General features: G+C 49.3%; 1 protein-coding gene across 1 annotated transcript in view; it reads left to right on the top strand.

Annotated features, from left to right (window-relative positions):
• CSMD2 (CUB and Sushi multiple domains 2) overlaps nucleotides 1-15291 on the top strand; it is a 545662-nt gene that overhangs the window by 432150 nt on the left and 98221 nt on the right. Inside the window, exons 27-29 of the mRNA XM_008156972.3 lie at nucleotides 469-660; nucleotides 5122-5260; nucleotides 8862-9049. Coding sequence (XP_008155194.2) covers nucleotides 469-660; nucleotides 5122-5260; nucleotides 8862-9049 — 519 coding nt within the window. The remainder of the gene's footprint in view (nucleotides 1-468; nucleotides 661-5121; nucleotides 5261-8861; nucleotides 9050-15291) is intronic.

The raw sequence follows: 15291 nt of genomic DNA, 5'->3' as shown, positions 1-15291 counted from the left end.
TCCCTGCATCTTCACAGCCACTGCTCAGCGCCCGGGCGGCCGACCCCCAGACTCCTTTGCAGCCCCTGCTGATTGAATCTGGAGTTTATACTTAATTATCTTGTCACTCCCTTTTACAGATCATGTTACCTACATTAGACAAGATTGCAAAGCTTAGCTCTGTAACAGCTTGTATCGGTAAATCAAGCTGAACTCAGTTCTACAATCATAGCAGCGCCATCAAGCTCAACTCAGTTTCTCAGGACAGGATGACAGGGATGGTGAAGAAGTTGGGAGAATGGGTGGCAGTGGCAGTGGGAGTGGAAGTAATGGGGGTGAGATCGGAGATGGTAGCACTATTGGGAGGTGTCGAAGATCACGCAGGGGCCCAGCTGACGGACGTGGTGATGTCAGTGAGGGGGGTGCACTGGGAGCCTCATGTGGCTGACACCTAGGCAACCCACCTCCTCTTCTGTTTTCTTGTCCCAGTGTCCACAGCCACGTCCTGCAATGACCCTGGGGTCCCACAGAACGGGAGCCGGAGTGGTGACAGTTGGGAAGCTGGCGACTCCACGGTGTTCCAGTGTGACCCCGGCTACGCCCTGCAGGGCAGCGCAGAGATCAGCTGCGTGAAGATCGAGAACAGATTCTTCTGGCAGCCCAGCCCGCCAACATGCATCGGTACAGAGCAGCATAGCGCGAGCCCTGCCCCCGGGCCCCAGCACGTGGGGGCTCCAGACCCCCTGTCCACATACGTGGCAGCTGCACCTTGAGTCTGGCCAGGAGACTCAGAGCAGCCCAAAGCTGCAGAACACACACACACACACACACACACACACACACCCCACATTCTTCACTCTCCAAAATGGTCCCAAAGGTTCCTAAGCCAGGTGTGTCTGTCCCTTTTCTCCTGGCCCAGGATGTATAGGTTGGAAGGGGACAATGGCCATGTCGGGTAGTAGGTCAGCAGGTTCTGAAATGACTCTTCCGTTACCCAAAGCTCTAGAAGGTCACCCCCAGCTCGGGTGTGAGGGAAGGAACCCTGCTCCTCCTCCTCCCAAGGTCACTGTTGGTCACCTGGGTGTCGGTTCTCCGGATCTGCCCTTAGTCTTAAAATCTCCCCATTTGATGGAGGACAAATTGGAGGCTCTGAGACATGTCCAAGGTCATGCAGCTTATAGGGGTTGGGCTGGAATAATCCTGCTCCCTAGCATAGCAACTGGAGACTAGGAGGAGGAGGGAGCTTGGAGGGAGAGGGGAACAGGAAAGGAGAGAGACAAACATTCCGGTGTTCACTTCCGCTCGGCTCTTTTACTCAGGCACGGTACTGAACATGTTTCCGTGTCAGCACTGGGTGCTAGAGGGGAACCAGAAGCCACTGAGCCCTACTGTGTGCCAGCCCCATGCTGGACGTTTATTTCCACAACCTCGTTTAGCTTTCCCGGCAGCTCTCCATAATGAGTGCCATTCCCGCATTTTACAGTTGAGCAAACTGAAACTTGGACACATTTGGATATCTTGTCCCAAATCACAGAGCCAGGACGTGGCAGAGCCACCCCTGAAACCCCGATCCCTCTGAATACAGAGCCTTGTGGTTTCCCGCCGCACAGCGCACACCGACTCCCCTGCTGGAGACGGGCTCCGGGGACTTCGGAGACGTGTGCCCTGCAGTGCCCACCCGGCAGGGCCCTGCCTCTCTCCACACGGCTCAATCCCTGCATCTGAGGCCTGGCTTTGCGGGCCATGCTCTGAGGCCTGGCATTGAAGACAGACCCTGAATCCTCTCCCTCAATGGATTGTCCTCTGAGTAGGTGACGGAGCATGTGCGTGTGCTGTGGACAGGAGGGCGAGATCCGGGTTCCAGACCAGCTCAGTTCTCAACTACATGTCGTGACTGTCGCAAAGCGTGTGGGATAGGGAAGGAGACAGATTCATGTTATTTCCTTGCTCTGCCATTTACTAGTTCAGTGGCCATGGAAAGGTTACTTTGACTCTGAGCCTCAGTTTCCTCATCTGTAAAGTGAAAGAAAATAGACTTCCTCCTAGCATTGTGGGGTGAACTCACAACTAACCCGAATCTTAGGAAATACTAATTTCTCTCCCTTCCTCTGCTCTTCCTCCTTTCCCAGTTTTCTTCTTTCGAGCTTTCGGACTCACTTCCCTCCCTGAACCAGAGTTCCATCTGGTCCAGGGCATTCTGTCTGGTAAGGCCGTGGAGGGAATCACATGACTTCCAAGGCCCCTCTGATTCAGCATCCCTCATGGCAGGGATTCCGTAGGCTTATCTTGCAGAAAAGCAGGTCCTGAGACAAGACCATCCCAGGTGGAGAAGAAGGGCTACCCTGCATCAAGCTGATGGCAGTAAATGGGCAGCGAGCAGGGCAAAGCGGGTAACTCAGCTCTCGTTACCCATTCCTTGTGCTCTATGGCCTGGGGAATGCTCCTTAGGCAACAAAGTGGAAGTCTTTGCCTCTCTCTCAAACAGCCCGGCCATCCCAGTGACAAGCCCCTAATCTCCAGCTCCCTTGGCCGTCTGCCAGGATTGGCCTGGCTGGCCTTGGCATCCCTTCATTACAGGGAGGAAGCCAAGGAAGAAAACAGGTGTTTGTTGAGAGTCATCCCCGTGGTAGGCGCTGGGATGGACATTGTGGCCACGTGATCGCAAACAGAATCACCATGTAGACTCAGGCTCTGGGTTCCAGCGAGCCAGGTTCCAGTCCGTCTTCACCACAACAAGCTGTGTAGCCTTGGATAAATCACTTCATCTCCCTGTGCCTCGTTTTCCGCTCCTGAAGTGGGGAGAGTAAAAGTACCTGCCTCACAGGGTTGTTTTGAGGATTAAATAAGACAGTGCTGTAAAGCTCACAGTAACCACAGTATACAGTAGAAGCCATTACCATCATCATTCTTTTCAGTTTGTTTTATAGACCAGGAAATGGGGGTTCAGAGAAGTATGATAACGTGCCCAAACTCACAGTAAGGGGCATAGTCAGAAATTGAACCTGGGACTGTGTCACTTCAAAATGGATGGCCTTTGTCACAACGCTCATACCTCAGTACAGCCTGCCGACTTCTCAGCACTCGGGAATGATCTGCCCAATTTAGGGGTTAGCCGAAGGAAAACAGGCGGTTTCAGAAATGCCTAGATTCACCCCACCTGTGGCAAACTTAAAGCCACCCCTGAGCTGCAAAGGAAGGCCGGGCCTAATAGCCCTTGCCCGAATAGAGGCATTCTTGTGCCCCCTTGGGAAGATCCCTCGGAGCTGGGCAGCTGGCAGGACAAGGGTGTTCCCCTCTCACTGGCTGCGTCACGCTGTGCTTCTGGGTAGGGCCACTCTCTGTGGACTGGACAGTGTGGTCTTGCCTTGCTAAATGCAGTTTTACTCGGGTCTGTCCCATTCATCAACCATCTTCTCTAGAGAAGCCTCAGTGGAGGGGAAGCGCGGGAGACACAAGGCAGACCTGACTCGAGGAAGCATCCTCACTCACAGAAGCTCTTGTGCCCGGGCCCTGTGCCCTGCAGGCTCATGGGGAGGGACGCCCCTCCCTTCTCCCACCGCCATCAGCAGTTCTGAGGTGGTAGAGCCTGTTGATGGACTCTGGAGCCAGACATGCGTGGATATGAGTCTCAGAGTGACTCTGGGCGAGTGACAAGCTCTCTGAGCCTCAGTTCCTCCTTTCTAACTCAGGAAGGATAGTCCATAGCTCACTGAGTTTCTATGGGACATAAATGAGATAAGGCAGCTAAAATGCTATAGCTCATGCCTGACATTTAATAGGTGCCCACTTGAGTGTTTCTGGTACTCAAGTTGGTGTTTGAGATATATTTTCCATGGAAAAAAACACACTACTCATGACCACTCAGGTTTGCTGTTCAACCGTGTTAGGACTTTTATGGCCTGGCTTGAAGACCTACCATTTTTAAAGAGACCCTGTGGAGGGTTGCTCCAGCCCTTTAAGCACTGCTCTGAGGAAAAGCTGCACCGGAGGCAATAAATATTGCTCATCTCTGCGACGGGCCAGCGGCTGCTGTTCAGTTCAGCCTTGGATACAGGCTTGGCTCCCACCCCATGTCCAGTCTTGGATTTTCTGGCTTCCTCTTGCACGGCTCTCCGTGCTCCTGTGGGCTCACTGTTTGACTGCTTTGCTGCCAATCTCCGATGGTGCGTCGTAAGCCACAGTCATAGTCTTGGCCATCTTTTCCTGTTAATGACCCCATCCACTTCTCAGCCTCCACTTGACCAAACCCTCATGCTGCAGGGCAACAGCCGGGCCAACTAGTGCAGAGCCTGGCTCAGGATCTGGGAAGGGCCCAGGGGACTCTGGGTAAGCAGCCTGCTGTATCGCTAGCCACCTTCCCTCTCCTGCCAGCTGGGAAGGCCTGTCATCTCGGGAGGGAAACCCCAGTGGACTCATGGGGATTTGTAGTCTCTCCATACGACTGAGGCGTACATGCTCCCTTGGAGAAGGTCTTTTGGGAAATTGGACGGGATCTGCAGCCCCAAGCAGGTGCCAAGAGCACTGGCAGTGTAGGAGGCTGGTGCGCTTGGCAGGTGAACATGGTAATGTCTGGCACTCCTGACCGACTGCACCAGGACTCGGTAAATAGGCACAGTGCCTGCCTCGCCTGGAAAGTGAATGTGAGGCAGTGGGCGGAGAGCAGGTGTTTCCCAGGTCTGATAGATGCATGATGGCTCCAGGTATTGACTGCTTATGGTATGCCAGGTGCTTTCCGACATCACAATCTTTGCAGCCACCCCAGGAAGGAGGTATTGTCTCTAAGCAATAGAAAGTCACTGAGGTCCAGAGAGGTTAGGTCAGTTCTCTAACGTCACACAGCCAGGAGCTGGCAGAGTCTCAGGTTTTGTTTTTAGTCATTCCTTCAAGTGACATTAGCCAATGAGAAATGAATGGCTCAGTGGCATTTAGTGCATTTGCAGTGTTGCGCCACCACCGCCTCTAGTTCCAAAACGTTCCATCCCTTCAAGGGGAAACCTCAGACCCATTACATTCCACCCTTGGCCTCCAGGGCCAGGTGTCAACTCCAGTGTATCAGACTCAATCTTCCTCTTCTGTGCCTACAAATACCCATTAAATTGGACCCGGTGAAGGGAGCGTCTTACCCTTGTCTTCTCTCCTCAGCTCCCTGCGGGGGAGACTTGACGGGACCCTCGGGAGTCATCCTGTCTCCAAATTACCCAGAGCCCTACCCGCCGGGCAAGGAGTGCGACTGGAAGGTGACCGTCTCACCAGACTACGTCATCGCCCTGGTATTTAACATGTATGTACCTTTCCCTGGGAGGGAGACGAAGGGTTCAGAGCAGCTAGGGGGTTCAGACCTGGGTGTCTGGGTGAGTATGCACAGGTCTGCTGTGAGTGCTTGGCCCGGGGAGGTGCAGGAGCACCAAGACAAGAGACCCGAGGATTTACGGAAAGTCTCCTATGGGCCCAGAACGGCGCTCAGTGGCTTCACATATATTCTTACTTCTTTCTTCTTGTTATTATTTTCTTTTCTTTTCTTTTCTTTTAGCTCCAAAGCTGTTGAGATTCAGAAAGTAGGGCCTTGCTGGATTCTTATCTTCTGTCCTCCAGCATTTCCTCCCCTGCTCTCACCCAGCTCATTCCAGCTCGCTCCCCAGCTTAGGAACAGGCTCAGGTTTTTCTCCGATGCACCCCTATGAAGCTCCCCCATGATCTCCTTTATTCCTTTTAGAGGCAAGCTCTTCTAAAGAATTGTCTCTGCTTTTCTCTCCTTCCACCCCTCCTTTCACAGAGAACCGCTGAGAGCTAGTCTCTGCCCACGGGCCTGCTGGCAACTCCTCTGATAAGACACCAGCGAACTGGTTGCTAAACAAAGTGGAACTGTCCCTGTTTTATCCCCGGCACCTCTTGATCGCTCCCTCAGTCCCTACTCTGCTTCTCCCCTTGGGTTTTATGCAGTTCCCCCTTCCTCCCGGTTCTCAAACTTCTTCTGTGAGGGCACCGCTCCCCCCTCATGGCCCTCTTCCTTGGCCAGGCCACGTCTCAAGCCGTTTCTCTTCTCACCCACACCTCCTTGCTGGACAAGCTCATCCCCTCCCAGGGCTTTCCTCTCGGAAACTGCCAACTCCCCTCTGCCACCCGCCCGGACATCCTGCTGAGCTGCAGCTCATGTATCCAGCTGCTGGCTGTCTCTGGTGCTGCAGGAGCCTAGGCTGCAACTCACAAGCATATCGCTCCTCCCAGACAAGCTCCGTTCTGAACGCGGGGGCCTGGCACCCTCATCCCCCTTCACTGCTGCTTTTGTGAGTGACCAAGGTGTGGAGCCGCTGCTGCCTTAGCACGCCTCCTGTTGCCCCTCTGGTGCATCCTCCCAGCTGCTGCCCTGGTTGAAGCCTTGTTATTTCCCATCTGAATTACGACCCTGGTATCCTAAGGGGTTCCTCTGCCCCCATCTTGCCTCCCATGCCAGTCTCTTCTTTAGCCGCGGAGTGGTCTTGTCTATGAAAATGCTACAGTAACCACCCTGTTTTCCATTTTAACGTATGGTAATACTCCTTAGCAATCAGGAGTGAACTACTGGTGCATGCAGTGTGAGTGCATCTCAGAAGGAGCACACTGAGCAAAAGGAGACACACACACACACACACACGAAAGTACATAATGAATGATTCCACTTATATAAAGTTTTAGGATCGGCAAAACTTGATAGGCATGTGTCAAAGCTGGTAGAGCCGTGCACTTAAGAGATGATCATTTCATGATGTATGAATGACATTGAACTTTTTAAAAAAGAAACAACAAATAGATCCTTTATTTTAAAACCCTACACATCTCCTTCTTCCCTATAAATTAAAGTCCAAACTTTTGAATTTCATTCTAAGCAATCTGTTTGCTGCCTGCCTCTCTATTCAGTGCCCCCACCGCAGTAGAACCCCACCCATCCCGATCCCTGGGCTCCCGCCAGACTGAAGTACGAGCACTCTCCAAGGCTCTGCTTCTCCCTTCACAGCGGCGTCCTTTCCAACCGCTGAGGGTCTTTTCATCTCCCTGGGCTCAACGCCAGCTTGGCCTTCACAAAAGCTTCATCTTCTCCTCCCGAGGAACTTGGTGTTGTGACCCCATACACCTGTACAGACTTCAGACTTTGCTGTATCATCTTCACATCCATCACTTCCTTCAGCCCCAGCCCCGTCTGGAAGAATGGGTGGTGTCTGACATATCCCATGTCCCGGGCACCTTGTACAGTGCCTGATATAGGAGGGTACTCAGATAAAATCAGATGATTGAAGGAAGGCAGGGACAGAAGAAGGTAGTTAGGAAGTGGTGGAGCCATAGTCTGTGACCAAGACTGACCAGGTCCCTCCCCTGGTGACTTTAAGAAGAGCAGGTGGATGGCAGCTGAATGATGGTGCAGGAAGACCATCCCACCCAGCAGTGGTGGAGTGACCCTGCAGCTGACCCAGTGTGAGAGGGTGCCATGTAGGAAGGAAGTCATACATGTCTGGCTCTACCCCTCATCCCCTGTCTCTGCCGGCCCTACCCCTCTGACTGAGAGTTGCCATGGCCCCGCCCTCCACCACACGTCTCAACCAAAGGGTAGGACTGCATGGCATTCTCAGTCCAGCCGAATGGAGTATCTGAGTATCCCAGCCTGTGGCTGGGCTATGGCTGAGTTTGCATCAGAAATCTGTTCTCTTCACACTCTCTTCCTTTTATTCTGTTGTTGTCACCTTTGCATGCTCGATTAGTTCCAGTTGCCTTTGCTGGAGATATACCTAAGAGTGGAATCACAGAATCATCAGGCATATATTCAGATCTAGTAGATATCGTGAAACACTTTCCAAAGTGGTTGATCCCAGTGGCTCCACAGTCTTGCCAGTCCCTGGTGTTTTCCATCATTTTCACTCTCTCCATCCCAGTGGGATAGATTACATTCAAAAACACTAATATTCCATTTACTAAACTGAGTCAGTTTTTAAAAAAGATTTTTTTCCTCACACTATAGTCAGGATTTCTAAGAAAGAGGCACAGCTGTGGGTGCCAGGAGTGGGGTGGTAGCAAGTCCTCAGGAGAGCGAGAGCTGGCTCAGGGACACAGGAATGAAGCTAGGGTCCTGCTGGACACAGCCCTTCCTGCCTGGGAATGGCTCCCGGGCCGGCTCTTTCCCTCTTGAAAAAGAAGGTGCAGCGTAGCACAGAAGCAGGGAGGAGACCTGGGTTCTGGACCCGCTCCGGCTAACCCCTGGGTGTGTAGAGTTGGTAACTCATTTTCCCTTCTGCGCATAATATAGTGAATATAGACAATATTGTATTATAATCACCAAACTCGTTAAGAGACTCATTCTCAATTAGTCCAGCCACTAAAAAGAAATGATAATTATGTGAGGTGATAGAGGTGCTGATTATTACTACAATGGCAATCATATTGCATATATAAATGTATCTAGGCAACTTGTTGTATGCCTTAAACTTACACAGCAGTATATGTCAAATACATTTCAATTAAATGTTTTTTAAAAAGAGGATGTTCCGTTTCAGCTCCAGCTTTCTGAATGCTGACTCTGGCATCTGCCTCCTCTGCCCACGCCTGCTTTTTCCATCTTCTCCACTCACTGGGAGGTGGCTGGGGCCTCAGCCACCCACCCCCCACCCTGCCCGCCCCGCCAGGAAGTCTCAGGGTTGGATGCCCGTGGGTGGAGGGCGTGCTGTCTGGGAGGCCTGGAACCAATCCCCCACAGTTACCAAGGGACAGTTGCATTGAGATGAGCATGTAGTTTGTGTCTTTTAGTCTATGATATGTCACAAGTAATGGCATTTTAGATGTTAAACCAACTTTGGTTGTGCCCAATACGAGCCCTATTTAACCCTGGCGGGGTGGGGTGGGGTGTTTTTGTTCCCCAGCTTTAACCTGGAGCCTGGCTATGACTTCCTCCACGTCTACGACGGGCGGGACTCTCTGAGCCCTCTCATAGGCAGCTTCTACGGCTCCCAGCTCCCCAGCCGCATTGAGAGCAGCAGCAACAGCCTCTTCCTCGCCTTCCGCAGCGATGCATCAGTGAGCAATGTTGGCTTCGTCATCGACTACACAGGTAAGGGCGCTGGTGGCCGAGGTGACTGAGAGCAGGGCCCATCCGACCTGCCCGAGGGAAAGCCTAGGGTAGAGCAATGGGCTGATCACCACACAGCAGCGCTGCCACCTGCGGAACACCTGCCTCCCCCGTGGCCCTCCGGGTGGCTTAGCCTTTCGCACCCATTTGCCCCAGGCCTGGGAGAAAGGAGGCCAGATTCTTTTTACAACTCATTTCTATTTTCACATCCTTCCTCCCCTTCTCTCGATTTTTTTCTATGATGATCTTTCATGGCTCTTCAATCTCACAACCTCAGCCCACACATATCCACTAACCTCTTCCTGGTCACTCCCCCGCATTTGCTGAGGATTCTGATGTAAACCTCAATCCTCCTCTCCACCCCACAGCCTCCCACCAGCCTGGATAACTTCTGGGCGCATATGGACGACAGCTCATCAAACCCCTGGGGTCACAGTGCCTGGGCCTCTGTCCCAGGGACACTCTGGCACCTTGCCGTAGGCTAGACACGTTCTGATACTTCCTGAGCACATTTGGTCATCCCTCCAGTTTTCCCATTCTTTTATTCTCATTGCACTTTTGGGTTAATTAAGACAAGTTCAGTAGTATAAGGGTCGAGAGCAGGGGTCAGCAAATTTTTTCTTAAAGAACCACATAGTAAGCATTTTAGGTTGTGAGCCACATCATCTCCATCACAGCCGCTGAGCTCTGTCCTTGTAGCACTAAAGCAGCCGAAGACAAAATACCAAGGAATGAGCGTAACTGCGCTCCAATAACATCTGCTTACAAGAGCAGGCCAAGTCCCTGCCTGGTCTAGACTGTCAGATTGACTGAGCCCAGGCCTCAGCCACTTAGCAGCTGAGTGGACTTGAGCAAGTTTATTTAACCTCTTAAAAACTCCAGTTCCTCATCTATAAAATGATAGTAGATAATTCTTACCTCATAGAAATGTAAAGATCAATGAGTTCATGCATCACAGCTCTTGGTTCGGTGCCTGCCACATATAAGCATCCCATAATGTTCAAATAGGAGCAGTCATAGTTGGTCATAGTAGTAGGATTAGTTCCAGGCTCTCAAGCACTCCACTTTCTTCTCTCATTGTGACCTTTTCTTCTTCCCTAATTATCCTAGACACCGTTAGCCAAATTCCAACTCCATTTCTTGCTTGATTTGTGGGCTTGGCAAGTTATTATCTCTTAGAATCCATCTCTCTTATCTCTATCTATCTAATTATGTTTCAGAAGGTAAAAATTAAAAGGTATTGCATACTTACATATTATATGTCTGAGCACAATATCCAGTATGTACTAAAGACTCTACAGATAGAGGTGATTGATTTTGTTAGTGTAACTGTAACCCAAGTGCACCCAGGCCTCATCAGTCCGTGTGCACAAATGGACTCACGTGACCAGTTAAAAATAAAAAAAGTTTCTGGCTCCTGTCCCCCCACTTGCATAATGTGGGACTTCAGCAACCTTTCAAAGTGCTCTCTAATTAAATATTTTTGGCAACTCCTGGGACTATCTCACATGAGCTCACAAATAACATCAATCATAGTAATAGCCAACAGTGTCTACCAACTGCTGGCTCTGTCCTGAGCACTGTGCACCCATCTATTCATCAACGTCCTCATAACTATCGATTGTCTGCAATTTGTCAGATACCGTTCTAGAAGGTGCTTGGCGCACAGATTAGAGATGTTTTGCTTGTGGTCTTCTTTCCTCATGGGGCTGGCCTGGGCCTCTCTTCCTGCAGACACCTGCCATTTGCTAACCCTCCTGGACTCAAGCCCTTCTCCACATGCCGATAGCACAGCAAACACTGTCACAGGTGATGGAATTCAGAGGACATGACTTAGACAACTTAGACACAGCCTGTGACCCCATCGCTCCACCCACCACCATCCACTGCCATATCATCATCATCATCATCATTTTTCTTCTTAGTCATCTCTCTAATCACAACCTCATCAGTACTTTCAGTTTTCCTAGCCAGAGGTCCTTCTATTGTGTAAACCTTTCAAAATGCACCCTTTGTTACACCTATACCCAAATAGCTGAACACAGCCAGAAAAAGTCACACACACATGGCACTTGGAGCCAACTCCGTTAATGTCCTTTAACCCCAACCAAGCCTTATCAGCCACCAGCGTGACTTCTGACCTGTCTCACCTGAGTCTTCTACTTGATGGAGATTCTAAAATTTCACCCCAAAAGTCACACTTTCAGCCTCCTTACAAGATGACTCCTTTTCACCATCCCTGGATATAGTAAGTTACTGGTAGAAACTCCCTCGGCTTCCTCCCTAGTCATCTTGTTCAGGGTTATCTGGCTGTGGCCACGCCTCCCCTAGATCTTCTCCACGGAATCTATGGGCTAGAGCCACACCTCCAGGTCCTCTTTCCCAAAGCAGCCCCTCCCACTTTCCTCTGTTGGGCTGAAATCATATCTGGAGGGGTCCTCAAGTCCAAAACACAGCCCAGAGAATAAGACCTACCTAGATGCCATCTAAGCCAGCCAAGTGACTGAAGGAGGCCAGTTACTGGGGAGAGCAGAGGCCCAGCCCTTCCATGCATCCTTCATCACCTTATTAAGATCTGTGGTACCGGTACTAAGATAAATGTGTCTGTTTAGGGTGGGAGGTACCCGGTGAGACCTGGAGCTGCCTCCGTCTTCAGATTTCACGTCTCCTAATGTTAGTCACCCCTCTGCTATGTCTCTAGTCTCTGCTCAGGTAGCCTGTTTGCTGGGATCCAAGCACCCCTACCTTATTCTGTGGTCTCCTTCTCCCTGTCCCAAGATCCCAGAATGGGTCTACTGTGCTGCCAGATCCTATGGCCTCAACCAATGTGAGACAGAAAAAAAAGACTATTATAAAAATAATAATAATAATAATAATAATAATGGCCAAACTAATTTAAGCTAAAAAGGGTTCTAGGTTTTAATAGCACAGATAATGAAAACTTCCTCAAACTGAACTCCAAAAGGGGGTGTATTTTTGGAGTCTGAGAGCCCCAGAATAGGAAGTGTAAGGAACTGAAATCAGGGTGGGAGGGTCAGAGGTTGGGATTACCTTCCTCTGTCTCCAGGACCCATGAGTCTCCTCCCTGCCCCTTTCTGAGTATTTGCTCCATTCTCTCTCTGAAAAATAATTTTCGTTTCTTCTCTATTTTCCTAAGACAAGTATGGCTGCCTCACTCTTGACTCTGAGTCACTTTCCAGTCTGCCTCCAAATTCTGAGTCCTAGAGGACCATCAGATTGACCAGGCTTACGTTAAGCATCATAGAATTAGGATTTTTCATAAGGAGCTAGGATAGATCAGGCACTTTTATTCATTTGTTCACTCGGGAAATCGTTAGTGAGAACCTACTCTGTGCCGTACACTGTGAAAACAGAGCCAAGTCCCTGCCTCTGGGGAGTTCACTTCCTAAACCGACAGACATTTCTAAATGAGAAGTTGGCGTTGGCAGCCCACCTAATCATAATGTAGAGGTGGGTGGTTTCTTGGTATCTCTGTTCAGTTGCTCCTGGAAAGTGGCTGTGGTGTCAGCCACTTCTAGACAGGCCTCCTGGGAGATGATTCTGGATGCAGTCAGGTCATTTGTGTATTTTTTGAGACCATGCTTTGAGGCACTTCTCATCGGAATTCTGCCTCCTGGGTAGATTTTACCCTTTGCTAGAAGAAAACAAAAGGAATGAGGAGAGTCCTTTCATTTGGATACAGTTATTACAAAGGAGTCCTGGGGAGGTTATTGTCAATCTCCAGGCCAGAGAAATCAGCAGAATAGGTGGGTGGGAATCTTTATTCTTATCTTCCAGCAGGTGTGGTGGCCTCTTCCTGGGCAGGGACAGACTAGGACATCCATGAACAGGTGTAGAGATCATTCATCCATTTGATAAATGTTTATTGAGCTTCTACTTCATGCCACACGCTGGGCTGGGTATGGAGGATACACCAGTGAGCAGAATGGTCACGGTTCCTACTCTGAGGGAGTGTAGAGGTGAGTGAGGGAGACCAACAATAAAGAAGTAGACAAACTGGAAGTGAGAAGCATGAGAAGTTAGGGAAGAGCAAGCTACTCAGAGGAAGAGAAACAAGGAGCCCACTTCAGAGTGGCAGTCGATAGAGGTGAAGGCCTCGCTGAGCAGGTGACATTGAAACAAAGACCTACAGGTTGAGAAGAGCAGGGGTGAGATGGTGTTCCAGACAGAGGGAAGAAGAGTTCAAAGCACATGTTAGAGAATCTGAAATAACTCAGGAAAGGCCAAGGTGAATCAACCCGGACTGGAAGGTACTAAAAAGTACGTATTTTCTCTTTCAAGCCCTCGGAAGTGACACTGTGAGCCAAGAGTTGCAACTAGATTTCCACACCTGCTCCCACCATCACCACTGTCGCCACCCACCGCTGCCATCGGCCTGCCTTTCTAAATTCAAAACGGAAATCTCTTCATTTCTGCCTATTTTTAAAGTAACACCTGTTGGGAGGAAAAATTCAAACAATACAGATGCATATAAGATGTACTCTAAAAACTTACCATTCTCTGTTACTACCACCCCCTGAGAACCATTAGTCATGGCTTGTTATCTCATTCCAGATAGTTTATATAAAGTAAATTCTAGACGAGGGTTGGCAAACTTTTTCTGTAAAAGGCAAGATAGTAAATATTTTAGGCTTAGCAGGCCAGATGATCCCTGTTGCATCTGCTCATCTCTGCTGCTATAATGTTAAAACAGCTGTAGACAGTATGTAAATAAATGGATGTGGCTGTGTGCCAATAAAACTTAATTTACAAAAACAGGTAGGGCGCCTGTGAATTGTAGCTTGCTGATCCCAGTTCTATATAAATGGAATCACACCATGTGTACTAATCTGTAATATGGGTGGGGTTGTTTTTATTTTTGTTTTTTTTTTTGGGGGGGGGGGGGTGGCTTTGTTTGTTTTGTGTGTGTGTGTGTGTGTGTGTGTGTGTTTGTTTGTTTGTTTTGGCCCAGCAATATAGCCCTTGGACATCTTTCCATATCAGTATGCAAAGACTTCCACTATTCTTTTTAAAGGCTTCTTGTATTTCAGTGGATGGCTCTAATTCGACCTTTTCAATAGTTCTGGATTGGTTGAGGGTTTGGGTGGTTGTTTTCTTTTTTCTTTTATTTGCTACTACAGCATTTAGAAATGGCCCTTTTCTATTAGGATAAGAAGAAGCTGGTTTTTATCATTTTCCCCCTTTTTTTGGGGGGGTGGGGCGGGTTGGGTATTATTTATTATCATCATGATGTTTTAGTCATTTAGTTTTATCATTCACAGCTGAGCTCTGGTTTGGCAGACTGAAGACCGGATTTTGGTCTTAATTCTGCCTATTAATAGTTGAATGACTTGAAAGACTTAGTTAGCTGTCTGATCACCACATTCCCCATCTACAACCTGGACAGCAGTGTACCTGGCCCTGCACACTTCAGAGGCCACTGTGATGTACAAATGCGATAACAGGTTGGAGAGTACTTTGAAAATTACAAAGTGATATTTCTATGTAAGAAGCTATCATCATTATCATTATCCTAATCATTATTATTAACATGATAATGATACAAGGATGAGCTCTTCTGGCTCTGACATGTGACTATAGAATAGAGTCTGTAGTTGGAATCATTGATTTTCCAAGCCCTGAGGTGTTCAGCCAATCAATTCAGCATCCATTTGTTCAGCCTCTATTATGTGTCAGATATGGCCAGCCCTAGCACCAAGTTCTGTGCTAGTTGCCGGGATTCAGAGAAGAATAGGTGATGGTCTCTGTCCTCTATGAGTTCAGAACCTACTGAAAAGAAACATACTTACCCAAATTACAAGTTAGTGCCATGCATGCTATAGTCAAGAAAAGAAAAGCAGAATTCTGCCAAAGAGAATACAGAGTTCAGAAATGTGCTCAAGAGAGGGTGGCGTTGAAAAGTGCAGGCGTTTGCCTCAGAGGAGGGAGGAAAGGACTTGTGGACACAGTGTCTAGTTCTGAGGCCCAGTTCCCTACAAGCACAGCAGTTACCTATAAGCTGTTATGAGGTAGAGGTTTATTCTACTTCCTGTAAGAGGAAGAGACTGTCATCGGGGCCAGTGAAGTGGCTCCACCTAGGTTCCTTTGTCTGCACTACAATGTGAGTGCATGGCTTCCATCCCAAGGTTACCTCGGGATCCAAGGTGGCGACTGGAGTTCCACCCATGATGTCTGAGTTCCAGACCAAGGGATGGAGGAAGGAA

The sequence above is a fragment of the Eptesicus fuscus genome, chromosome 9 (genome assembly GCF_027574615.1).
Source record: "Eptesicus fuscus isolate TK198812 chromosome 9, DD_ASM_mEF_20220401, whole genome shotgun sequence".
Classification (NCBI taxonomy): Eukaryota; Metazoa; Chordata; class Mammalia; order Chiroptera; family Vespertilionidae; genus Eptesicus; species Eptesicus fuscus.
Note: the sequence above shows the minus strand (reverse complement) of the source record. Positions and strands in the feature narration are given on the sequence as shown.